The sequence below is a fragment of the Penicillium robsamsonii genome (genome assembly GCF_028829455.1).
Source record: "Penicillium robsamsonii strain IBT 29466 chromosome Unknown utg000003l_segment0_segment0, whole genome shotgun sequence".
NCBI classification, from domain to species: Eukaryota; Fungi; Ascomycota; class Eurotiomycetes; order Eurotiales; family Aspergillaceae; genus Penicillium; species Penicillium robsamsonii.
Genome location: NW_026643221.1, coordinates 7,014,670 through 7,027,240, shown reverse-complemented (window position 1 = coordinate 7,027,240; position 12,571 = coordinate 7,014,670). Strand labels below are relative to the sequence as shown.

At 48.7% G+C, this 12,571-nt stretch overlaps 5 protein-coding genes across 5 annotated transcripts; 2 read left to right on the top strand and 3 right to left on the bottom strand.

Annotated features, from left to right (window-relative positions):
- Window positions 1–874: 874 nt before the first annotated feature.
- N7447_007427 (M20 family metallo-hydrolase) lies at window positions 875–2,423 on the bottom strand (the record flags this gene model as incomplete). The annotated part of the gene is made up of 5 exons (XM_057231689.1): window positions 875–953; window positions 1,000–1,585; window positions 1,633–1,901; window positions 1,956–2,270; window positions 2,326–2,423. 5 exons carry the CDS (start codon window positions 2,421–2,423, stop codon window positions 875–877), a joined length of 1,347 nt encoding a protein of 448 aa, XP_057086779.1.
- A 414-nt stretch (window positions 2,424–2,837) lies between these two features.
- Window positions 2,838–4,408, top strand: N7447_007426 (amino acid transporter; the record flags this gene model as incomplete). The annotated part of the gene is made up of 4 exons (XM_057231688.1): window positions 2,838–3,752; window positions 3,807–3,887; window positions 3,942–4,317; window positions 4,365–4,408. 4 exons carry the CDS (start codon window positions 2,838–2,840, stop codon window positions 4,406–4,408), a joined length of 1,416 nt encoding a protein of 471 aa, XP_057086778.1.
- Window positions 4,409–4,932: 524 nt separating this feature from the next.
- Window positions 4,933–6,495, top strand: N7447_007425 (uncharacterized protein; the record flags this gene model as incomplete). The annotated part of the gene is made up of 1 exon (XM_057231687.1): window positions 4,933–6,495. One exon carries the CDS (start codon window positions 4,933–4,935, stop codon window positions 6,493–6,495), a length of 1,563 nt encoding a protein of 520 aa, XP_057086777.1.
- Window positions 6,496–7,772: 1,277 nt separating this feature from the next.
- On the bottom strand, window positions 7,773–9,934 carry N7447_007424 (putative C6 transcription factor; the record flags this gene model as incomplete). The annotated part of the gene is made up of 3 exons (XM_057231686.1): window positions 7,773–8,979; window positions 9,046–9,422; window positions 9,479–9,934. 3 exons carry the CDS (start codon window positions 9,932–9,934, stop codon window positions 7,773–7,775), a joined length of 2,040 nt encoding a protein of 679 aa, XP_057086776.1.
- A 958-nt stretch (window positions 9,935–10,892) lies between these two features.
- N7447_007423 (uncharacterized protein) lies at window positions 10,893–12,443 on the bottom strand (the record flags this gene model as incomplete). The annotated part of the gene is made up of 1 exon (XM_057231685.1): window positions 10,893–12,443. One exon carries the CDS (start codon window positions 12,441–12,443, stop codon window positions 10,893–10,895), a length of 1,551 nt encoding a protein of 516 aa, XP_057086775.1.
- Between the last annotated feature and the right edge of the window lie 128 nt (window positions 12,444–12,571).

Here is a 12,571-nt window from a genome sequence, read left to right as displayed (position 1 = left end):
GATCGCCTAGTACGCTCGCAGAGTGTGCATGGCTGGGATGGATCGGGGATATTGCAGTGAACTTTGCGGGACCGACACAAATCGCATGGTCTCTGTGCTTTGGAGCGATACCTTCGCACGCTCGTAACGCGGCCACTTGAAGTACTATTGTTATCGAGATTAGAAGAACCTTCACTATATCTATTCATTTTACCTTGTTAGATTGTGAGCTAAGAGTTGACTACAATCGTGAGACTAGAAAATCAGGGGTAAGGAGAAGAAGCCGATTGGGTAACTAAGCCGGGGCGGAGGCGGACTACGGCAGGTTTTTGGGTCCATCGCGCTAATCTATGTACAAGCCCTAATAAGTATAGCATTATTTCTCCATTCTCAAGCGATATTTCTTGAACTCGATATATGCTCTACTAATCGCTTGTACATAGATTAAAGAAAGTCTAGCGCTACTATAAAACTCACTTTATTATCATCTTTCTATCGGTCTTTTTGGAAGGTCTTTTTGGAAGGTCTTTTCTGGGGTCTTTTAGAATATAACCGCTAGTTAACTATCCCCTAGTATTGTTAGTGGGGGGGGGGGGCAACTTTGATAGCTATTTCTATACTTAAAGAGACTACGTACGAATGATGATGGCGGCTGGCTAACTTACGGCCGGCGAAAAACCCTGTTGGCACGATGGGCACAAAAGCCTGCCCTAGGCGGACTAGTCTTTAGCCGGTGAGATTGCTTCATATATTTTATTTACCCTTGTGGCTGTAGTGATTCTTCATCAGGCTATTACTAGAAGATCATTGTATCAAACTTTTGTTCATACTTCTTCGTTCATAACATGTTAATATACAGGCATTTGTAGCTTATAGGCGCTTGATACATCTTGCCTTAAGCAAAGTCACCTCGCTTCGCGCGGAGCTTGTCATATCCTAAAACAGCGCCTAACAAGACGTTGGCGCCAAGAGCACTGGACTAGTTAGCAGTGATCACAAGGAATATCGTTAAGTACTTACCAGTCTTCAGGAGAACAATACTCCATGGGGTTGTGGCTAATCCCATTTCGAGTCGGTGTGAAGATCATGCTCGTTGGGCACCGCCGATTTGTGTAGCAACTATCGTGACCGGCACCACTGATCATATCCCGCCACTGTTTTCCCCCTGAAGCTGGATCCGGGAATTCTGCAAGAACAGCTTTGGCGCTTTCTTCAACCATGGAGATGCAGTCCTTGTCAAAATGAACAGCGGGACTATCGACCAGTTCTTTCCATTCGACGGTGCAGCCTCGCTCGCTATCCTCAGTCGCAATTCTCTGGAATTCGGCCACGCAGTTCGCAATCATCTTTTCGAGATCTTCGTCAAAGGTATGGCGAAGGTCCAGACTGAAGTTGACTGTTTGAGCTACGGTATTGACCGTTCCTGGCTCCGAGTGTATGATACCCGTCGTAGCGAGACCGCTGGCCTTCTTTGCGACCGAATTCGCGGTGGTGATCATTTTGGCAGCGCATAGCACAGCATCTTGACGCGCATACAGAGGGGTTGTGCCTGCGTGGGTATCCCTACCACTAACAGTAATATCGAACCATTTGAATGCTTGGACGCCTTGGGTATGGTCAGTATTAATCATCAATCAGTCGAAATCTTCTGACCTTGCACAACACCGATCTTTCGACCTTCATCCTCCAATATCGGCCCTTGTTCAATGTGTAGCTCAAAATGAGCAGCAAAAGGATTGGCCTTAAACGAGGCTGGCGTTTCGCCCACATAGCCTATTCTATCGAGTTCTTCCTTCATAGTCTTGCGAGGTGTGTTATCACCAGTGGAAATTTCCTCCAGGTTCCAAGCCGTCTCGAGAGGAATCGCCTCGGCCCAGACAGCAGCCGAGATAGCCATCACGGGGAATCGTGCTCCTTCCTCACTGAGAGGTACTGTCATTAGTCAATTGTTCAGTCTGTTGGGAGAAGGAACATACTTGGTCCAGTCAACAACTCCAATGCTTCCTTCTGTCTCGAACGAGTTCTCTTCTAGTACTTTCAGTACTTCCAAGCCAGCGATGACGCCTAGGATGCCATCGTATCGTCCTCCGGTAGGCTGTGTGTCAAGATGGGAACCCATCATGATGGGAGGGGCATCTTTATTCTTTCCGGCGCGAATCGCAAATAGATTGCCCATTTGGTCGACGTGGGTACGGCAGCCAAGGGCTTTCGCAGACTCAATAAACCATTCTCTTACGTCTTTATCCGAATCAGTTAGACTAAGTCTGGCCATTCCGGTTTCTGTGGAGTCACTGATAACAGCACAATCAGCGTAGGTCGAAGAGGCTACAGAGTGAGTAAGCTTACTTTCCATATGAATGCGCAGAGCCATGTTGGCAGCTTGCATGTAGCGACTCAAGCAGTCGTGTCTGGTTGACCTTGAAAGGAAGTTGTGAGGTCGCCATATTTTCGTGTATTGATATCACAGCGTTATAAGAGAGCAGGTGCGGAGGAATGGAGTAAGTGCAGTTAAACAAGAGGGTATTTGAATTGTTCACTAGGGTCATGCTAAGGGTAGAACTGGTGGGGCCAACGCCGTCGGCCGTCTTACCGATATGGAGTCGATGGCCGTCGGCCACTGATAACGCTCTCCACTATGGACTTGTCCTGTCCTATTTGATTACATATCCTCAAGTAAATATCCTCGAGTGAATCATGCAGTCCCCATTTCCCCGCATAAATGCACGCTTATCTATTGTGGCTTGATTTCGCCGACGGCAATTGACCTGAGTAGATTGTCAACGTCCTACTATATAGTATGATTTTTACCGTTTCAGTCAATGGAGTCATTCACATACTATTTCAATTACACTCCAAGCATGATCATAGACACTCAACATCCGGTGAGCTCCGATATCAAATCGCCCGATATTGAGCGAGCACCAAGTCCCGAACAGGGCTACTGTGACAAGTTACCGGAGCAGACCGAAGTATTCAACGACACAGAAGATGGGGTCAAGTATCGCACAGTCGGCTGGATAAAAGCTTCGGTGATCTTTATCAAGATTTTGTTTGCCGTGGGTGTTTTATCTATCCCAACTGCCATGTACACCCTGGGAGCGGTTGGCGGATCGCTCAACGTCGTCGGATGGGGTGCCTTCAACACCTACGTTGCAGTTATTCTGGGCAACTTCCGTCTCAGACATCGAGGATGTCATAGCATTGCTGATATGGCTGAGGTTGTGGGCGGCAAAGTGACCAAGGAAATCGTTGGTCTTCTCTTCATCGTCGCATACGTGCTGTCTGCCGGAGCAGTAATTGTCGGAATTTCGGTTGGTCTCAATACCTTGTCCCATCACTCAGCATGCACAGTCTGGTGGGCATTCCTAGCAGCCGCCGTTGTGGCTGCCGTAGCCTCGATCAGAAAATTGAACCAGCTAGGCTGGCTCACTTATCTTGGCTGCGGCTCCATCTTTGTTGCAGTTTTGATAGTCGTCATTGCCGTCACCCAGCGTGATCGACCCGCGGCCGCCCCCCAGACAGGCGAATACGAATTCGGTTTCAATGCCGTTGCCTATCCCTCCTTTACCGCCGGTTTGGTCGCTTCATGCACAATCTTCTACTCAAGCTCTGCAACAAGCGCCTTCCTTCCTGTCATGGCTGAGATGAAGCGCCCTGAAGATTACCGGAAGTCATTGTTTCTTTGCATGGGATTTGTTACATCAAGCTATCTTTGCTTTAGCCTGGTCGTCTACCGATGGTGTGGAAAATGGGTTGCCAGCCCATCGCTAGGGGTAATTTTGCATCACTTTATAACCACGAGAAAGAATGTACTGATGATTCTCTAGAGCGCTGGACAGACCATTAAAATGGTAGCATATGGCATCGGTCTTCTAGGCCTTGTTGTCAGTGCCTCGGTCTATATGCATGTAAGCCTTCGAGTATCATCCGAGGTGAAGAACCCACGTTAAACTTGATTTTAGCTAGCTTCGAAGTACATCTTCGTGCGACTACTGCGTAACACAAGACATTTGCAACAAAATACCGTCATTCACTGGGTAACATGGTTGACATGCACCTTTGGGCTCGCCCTTATCTCTTTTGTGTGTGCCGAGGCGATTCCGATCTTCAATTACTTGAACGCACTGGCGGGCTCATTGTGTTTTGCACCTCTCTCAATGGTCTTACCCGCCTGGCTGTGGCTGTACGATCATTCAAGCTTCAGGACTGGCACTGTCACCCAGCGACTGATTTACTGGACGCATGTGTTTTTGATTCCGTTTGGGTTCTTCTTCATAATCGGTGGAACATATGGAGTCGGCCTGCAGATTAGAGATGCTTATGCATATGGAACAATCGGTACGTCAGACAATCACCATGCAATGAACTGTCGCTAATGGATCTAGAACCTACGTTTTCATGCGCCGACAACTCAAATTATGGAGGTTGAAGTCGGCTCGGCTATCTCAGAGCCTGGAATTTGTAATTTATACCGCGGAGGGGTATCAGTCTAATATATAATCTATCCATAGTATCCCCTTTGGATCCTTCTAAATTTAGTCCGTATTGTGCGTTAGTTTGTGCTTCATTTTCTAGGACTTTTGTAGGCTTTGAAAAGTCATCGTACTGGAATTTGATTATAAGGTTTTGTAATATCATTTTAACCCAGCTTGATATTCATATTATGGAAGTCATAGTATATGATTAATGATTAAGTATAGAGGTCGGCATAGCTCACCGGCTAAACGATGTACCGTGACACCAGGGGATCCATGGTCCCGAGGTCACTAATCCGATTATCTAAAGTTGACCCACCTGGGCACGTGCAGATAGTCCAACCTCGAGCTTCATCATGATTTATCCTATTGTATTTCCCTCTGATTTACCGTGCTTGATACTAACAGTGACATGGAAAACGCAATCGAGTGCCTTCCACCAACACATTTAACCAGCGCTAAACCCATCCCGACCGTAATGGAGAGCTCAGATGTCTCAAGCTCGGAAGAGCATACACCTAACGATCCGGCAGCTCTACCTCATCTCGTTATCCAGTCGATCCAATGCCAAAAATGCTCTCGCCCTTTGCGAATTCCGCTTTGCCTACCATGCGGTAATTCGGTCTGTCGGGAATGTTTACCCGCATCTCGGCCGCGGACCGGTATTACTTACCCCGTAGCTGAGGGGAGAAACCAGGAATTTACATGCCTTTGGAAAGGAAGCAAGGCGTGTGTTGGGAACCATTGTGTCGGGGATTGTGGCACTGATGTGCTGCTTGGAAAGCTGGTTGGTCTCTTTGGAGAGATACTGGGGTCAGAGGCAAACAGCGTACCTCAGGATTGGTCCGATGATGATGGACCATTACTGCAGTGGAAAACCGAACAAAATCAGAACGGAAGTGTACAGTTGCAACGGCATGGCTGGCTGGGAGGGATCTATAGCCTGGCACTGGAAGGCCGGTTCCCGTCTGATGCATGCGAGGTTATCTATGGAGATTCTACAACCCCAGCTGGAAGGATAGACGAGCATGATCTCATTCACTTCCAAGCACTGCGAGACAGTCTCCGCGCCGAGTTAGACTGCCAGGTTTGTTACTCACTTGTTCTGGATCCGATGACCACGCCTTGTGGCCACACCTTCTGCCGAAAATGTGTCGCACGGGTCTTGGACCATACCGATCTGTGTCCCATTTGTCGTCGAAAGCTCGGCATGCCAAATGATCTACAGTCAGAGCCCATAAATCAGGCAGTGGCGCGGCTGATCGACTACTTTTTCCCCGAACAGATCTCAGTCAGGCGGGAGACCAGTGCCCAGGATGAGGCAGGCCCGGATTACGAGAAGGACTTGCCACTTTTTGTGTGCACGCTATCATTCCCGACAATGCCGACTTTTCTCCATGTCTTCGAGCCCAGGTACCGACTTATGATTCGACGGGTTCTCGCAAGTGGAAATGGGAAATTCGGCATGGTCATGTACAACCGGCAAGGCCTGGTACAGACAGGTCAAATGCGTGACGCACCGTTTATGCAATACGGAACGCTCTTAATGATCGAGCGATATGAGCTGCTTCCGGACGGTCGCAGTCTTGTGGTGGCTACGGGCGTGTCGCGGTTCAAGATTATCGAGTCGGGAATGGTGGATGGCTATTATGTTGCCAGAACAGAGCGCGTAGATGACATCTCGCTTGCAGAGGAGGAGCGGCTCGAGTCGATGGAGACCTCAGCAAACGGTGTAAATGCTCTACCAGAAGGGAATGAATCTAGTCCTCCGTTAGACTCAATGCCAACTCAACAGTTACTCCTCGTGGCAAGGGAGTTCATCAGCAATCAGCGCAGATCTGGGGCCCCTTGGCTGCACCCGCGCGTCATGCTAGCATATGGACCCATTCCTACAGATGCAGCCCGCTTCCCATGGTGGTTTGCGAGCATTTTGCCCATCTCCGAAGAAGAGAAATATCCAATACTTGCTGCCTCCAGTGTTCGAGAGAGACTCAAAGTCTCGGCAAAATGGGCAAGGCAAGTCGAGGCCCGAAACTGGTAGGTTTCACATCTTTTCTCCCCGTTAATACTATTCTGACATCTTTAACTAGGTCTACTCGCACATCACTATTCTCTGTCTTATGACTATCCGTCCCTCTCCTCATCTTCTGCATTATCCCTCTATTATTGAGACCCTTGTCAAGAGCCTTCAACTCGATATCGCCGAATGTATTCACGTCATTGACACCATTTTCTTTCTCGGTCTCAATCTCATTTGGTGGCTCTGGTCTTTCATTCCCTGGTGCTGGCTCGCAAATACCTAATGAACATGATCAAACCCACGACATTGGCCAACAAGAGCAGAAAGATGGAACATATATCCATCAGGGATTCGTGATTGGCGCCTTCCTGACGATCTTCTTCGCCCAGGTTGGTGTTAACTTCCTGCATGCTGTTCGAACCGGAAGAAGAAGACGACGGTTCCTGGAAATGCAGTTTCCGCAACCCTTACCCCAGCGGAATCCAGAGCAAGACCGTGGCTTGAATAGAGAGCCTGGGATCAATACGAATGCTGCAGAGGAAAGTGCACGAGACGATGCGGAGGGACGCCCCGTCACAGGAAACGCTCCTGGTGTTGGATAGTGGGATCCAACATATCTAATATCCAAAATTTACCCCAATTTGGCACTGATACTTGTATCATATGCTACCCCACAAGCAATATACCCCCTTTTGACGAAGCTCTACGATATTTCTTCTGTTCCTTTTTGTTCATCATCATCTGTGAGTTTATCCAATATTGTTGTACATATAAGCCGTTCATTAAGGCTCGCATATTAATATCCTCTTGCACCTTGACAACTGAATTGTCCAAGAGTCCTTTGGATATGAGCCAATTTGCTACAACATGGGTTTACGGCTCCCACGGATTATCCTCCGGTTATTGCCCATGCCTCTCACCGGTTAGATCTGAACAAGTTGGCTTGGCAGTGTTTTCACCAAGTGTATGCTACAATCTACAACAGTACATCCTCTATCTTTGATGCCAGTCTTTAATTCAACATCGCCACATGTTACAACATATGTCGATAGGGACGGAATGACATTAAATAGTGCTAACACTAGACCGGAGGAAGTGGTGCGAGGTGGATCTAGTCCTACATCTTCTAGCCGGCTTTACATACAAATCCCTGCTCGTTCGTTGATATACGTTATGGAATATGTTCTTGAATCCCCTCTTAAGAAAATATATGAAGGAGCTTGTTGATGCAGAGATTCTCCAACTGGTATCCTTTGTCAAGTACATATACTCCGAGTATGCACATGTCAGCCAATATCTCACCAGGAAGGAAGGCTCTCATTTCCCATCACGTTGTGAAGATCAGCAGCCGCAAAGACGTCAGCACTCGAAGGGGTTGTTGCAGGATCCAACGTGGGTCCACTCCCTAGAGGTGATGGGGATTCATGGGCCATAGGCGAGAACTTCTCTTTGCCTACGTCTTCTGGTATCTGGAAGTCCAAGAAGTCCCACATATTAGGACTCATCCCATTAGACAGAATGGGCATCACATCTAGATCGGGGCCAGGCATGAAGTGAGTCAAAGGGGTGTCCCTAGGAGTCGATGATCTTAGAACGGGTGAATCAGCAGGAGTGGCTGGATCGTTCAATGTCTTCAAGATCTCTACAACCTGGCGGTGGATGGGACGCTTCTGGTTCGATCCCGCATGACGGTTCGTACCATCACCTAAATCCTCTTCTAACTTCATCAATGCCTCGAGGGTCATAACACTGCGCGACACCGAGTTTTGCGGCAATTGTTGGGAGATAGCGTCTCCATAGGGTCGCTTCGGTGAGACTTCGGTACGCAACAGTTCAATAGCCTCACGGATATGGTCTCGCGTCATTAAGCGACCGAGTTGGGCACTCGAGCGCTCGGCCTCGGTCGACGGAGAATCAAACAGTTGCCCCAAAACCAGCACAACGGTCGCGTTGAAGAGTTGGGTTTCGTTGGTGGATAGTGAGCCACAAACTGTGCAACGGGCTTGGATCTGAGCTTGTGTGTTGATAATGTTATGAGCCAGCTGATGGCAAGATGCGCGCCCCATGGGAGAGGAGAGAGTACCGCGATGTAGGCGGAGGAGTAGACTCCACAGCTGTTGATGCAACATGAATCGTTGAACTGGGATAGCAGCCAAGGGACCCATGGCTGTGAGTCCGGCAGTGCTTCCCAATCTAAAGTAGGACGGCAAACTTGCCACGTATTTTTCGTATTTTTGATTGAGGTGCTGACGCCGCTGACTAGCTTCGTTTGCGGTGTCCCTGAGATCAACTAATTCCCGCACAATGATTGAAATTTCTAAAGCGTGTACTGTGTATGACAGCATGGTAAACTCAGACCGAGGGCGCTCAGGAATCTTGCCATGTGTCCTAAGTAGATCGTCATCATTAAGGTGAAGCGGCATCCGGGTATTAGATTGTGAGGGTTGGATAGTATAGTAGCCCAGAGCCTGTCCGCGCGACCAGTCTCTCATGACAAGAGCCCACCTAACAGTCCCGAGTGATTTAGTACTTTGCCCGAGTGAATGAAACCCGAGTATTCGTGATGCCTACCAAATTCGAATCGCAATCTCCGTGCGAATGTGAGGTGGCTCAGCGGTCGCCGAGCTATAACCTAAGGAGGCATCCAAAGTGACATTGCCCAAGCGATGCAATTCAAGTTTGCGCGCACCCGAAATGGCGGTAGCCAAGATGGCATCAAGCTCCAACGGGCTCGCTTTTGTATCCAGCAGGATCATTATGACCGCTTGTAAGCTGGAGATAGAGCCACAAAAGAGGGAAATACCTCCCTGGAGACAGCGCACACCGAGGGACCGCCATGTCGATATAGGCTCATTCGACGCACGGAGTTGCTCCACGGAGAAAGTCAACGGAGTAAGCTGGACACCCAAAATGGACGGAGTTGGATGAAATTCGAGTCCAAGCACGAGCTGCGTGGAATCAGTTAGCCGGTGATAGATCAAAGAGTTTAAATAGAAATAAGCACCGCGAGAAGCAAACCAGCAAGAGAGTCCATAGATATCGTACTAGCGATGGCCGTATCGGGGGAAGCCATATCCAAACAGTGGCGCAGTTGATCGGCTTGTGTCATGAAGCTTGGGGTGTGCACCACATTTCCCAAAGGTCCCTGGCAACGCGTGACAAAGACCTCGTAGAGGAGTTGGATGATATCCCATTCTGGCAGGGCGCGGACCACATCTCGGATTAATGCAAGCTTTTGGTCGTATCTCTGCGGATCCTGGGTCTCCCAGTATGAATTGAGGATATCGGGGGCGGCGCCTGCTGATTCGGAGAGAGGAATAATATCCACGAAATGCTCCAAGATCTGTACCGTGTCTTCTATCTCCGGCTCTTCCTCTTCCTCCGGCGTCAACTGGCTGCGGTTCTGCTCATTATGTTTGTTTTTAGCCCGCTTAGCTCTCGGTTGACGCTCATCTTTCATACATAGGTGGGCGCAATCACGCTTTATGCATTCCAACTAGAAACAATAAGTGCGCATTCTCATAAGATCCCAGGCACACTCACACAAGGCTCTTTGCGATCGCATTTCAATTTGGAGGCCCGACATCTCGAACAGGAGAGGGTGAGCTTTTTGGGGGCAACATCCATGTTAAGCAGAATATAAGGCAAGTTGGACATTGCCCGACATAAACCCGTTTGGCCCCAAGTGGGGGCGGAATCGGGCCATCTCCCGTGATCGGCCCACCGTATTAAAGGTTGAACAGACGTTGACATTGACAATATATTGAGAATCAGATCACACTGTGTGCTAATTCCAGTGCAATGAGCCCAGTTATACGAGTCTCCCGACTGAAGACAAGATGTTGAGATTCAGGATCCCATTTCGTACGCGCAATACCTTACAGCGCCTATATTCCAATTGTCAAATCGCCTGAGTATGCAGGTTGTCACTCCAATCACTGCTGGCCGCCATGATCCAATTTCCCCTGAGTACTATGCCTGTGTTTTGTATCCAGATTGTCATATATAATTCCCTTTCTATTTCATAGCTCTGAATCCAGAGATCTTGCACTAACATCTTTCTGGTATACAATTCCTGGCATTGTATTCGTCACAAGACGCCAAAAAGAGCCCTCTTCGCCAAAACTAGAACGATCTACAAATGGGAACAAAATACAAGGTCGATGTGTTGCTGCGAACGGGACTCTCACTAGACAGTGGACGAAACAAGGAGCTTTCTCCTCGCTATATCAGCCAAAGACCAGACAACAGAAATGGTGAGGCTATGTGCATTGGCTAGCATCTACCTAAGTACAAATAGCCCAGCTTTTTCGACCAAAATATTATCTCTGAAAACAATTCAAATCTTTTATTTCTGCCAGTCTATTAGTTATGTCAAGTTGATCCATACCGGACAAGAGTGAAATTCACAGATTGCTTCATGAATCTGCGGTCTCGGAAATGGCATCAGGGCTGGGCTGATCCCGTGTCTTGGACTCAAATCTGTGGTCGCGAACGAAGAAAATCACAACGAAAAACCCCACGGCTGCGAATCCAATTCCCAACCAGAACGCACTACGGTATCCGTAGATTGGGTTTTGTCCTCCCTCATTGGTATGAGACTCAACAGTGGCAGCGATACCGAGTCCAATGGAGATAGAGTACTGCACAATTGTCGAGATAAAGGATCCCGCAACACCTTGTTCCTCAGGGAGGACAACGTTGGTAATGAGAATTCCAGACGAGGCAAAGGACAAGTCGGGCCCACCCACGACAAACAGACACGCGGGGAAGATAAAGGCCCAGTAGACATCCGAGTAATTAACGAAACTCATGAGCAGGTTGCCGATGAAGAAGGAGAACATGGATACACCGAAGATATACTGGGCAGGCGTCTTAGCGATGAAGATCCCAACAGCCGTTGTAGCAAAAAAGCCACCAATGACAAGGGGAACCATTTGAGCCACTGCGGCAAGCGGCTGGGTATTATGAATAGTGAGGATGTAGACTGTGGTGTAGTAAAGGAAGATTCCAAAGGACATCCAGCCAAATGCCATGGCAATGATCACGGGTGCGAAGCCAGGGCGGACCCAGAGGGAATTGGGCAAAACGGGGGCAGAGACACGGGACTGGGAGAAGATGAATCCGACGATCAGGAAGACGCTGACAATAAGCAGGGCGTATGTATAAGGCTCTTGCCAGCCAACGACCGAAGCTTGGTTCCAGGCAAAGGAGAATAGGATCAGGGCTGACATGCCGAGCAAGCTACCGATGTAGTCGAACTGGCGGAGACTCAATCCTGGAATTGGGGAGCCGATTCGGCGAGGAACAACGACGAAGGTCGCCAAACTGAGAATGAAGCAGCCGATAGCCCAGAACCAGAATCCCCACCGCCAGGTAACTTTCTCCCCAAAGCCAGCTCCGATCAAACCACCGAAGATGTAGCCCGAGGGAGCGCAGAAGCCCAAGAAGGCAAAGGCGATGTTCTTCTTAACCGAGAGAGGCGGGAACGCACGTGCTAGCAGCGCAAAGGAGTTAGGGACTAGTGCGCCATTTCCAATTCCCATCATACCGCGGGCGATGTCGAATAAAATGACGTTGTGCGCGAAGCCGCAGACTAGTGACCAGATGGCCATCCAGATCCAGCCAAAGAGGAAGACATATTTGTGGCCAAAGTGATCACCCAAGCGGCCGGTGATTAGGACGAAGACACCACCGCAGAGGGAATAGGAGGCTAGAAACCATGATCTCTGCCCATTGCTATTTGTACCAAGAGATGTACCGATCTGTTCCATTGAGTAGGCGGCATTGCCTAGACCGCCGACAGAGAATAGTTGCGATAGGCCAATAATGAAAATGAAGACAGCCTCTTGAAAGGTGGAGGAAAAAACGGTCGGCTTGGTTTCTGGCTCAGCGTCCTCGGCCCCTAGGCTCGAGCTGATTTCTTCCTTGTGAGGTTGACTCACCAAGGTGGATCCGTCGGTAGACATGTAGAGGTATAGATTGATGGGAGGTTGAGATGAACATTGAGAATAGAGGATTTTATTTGATTTTATAACACATCTTGAGTCCGTTGTTTTCCCGTTTTCCTATGCCCATGGAGATAGAAATTGACGTT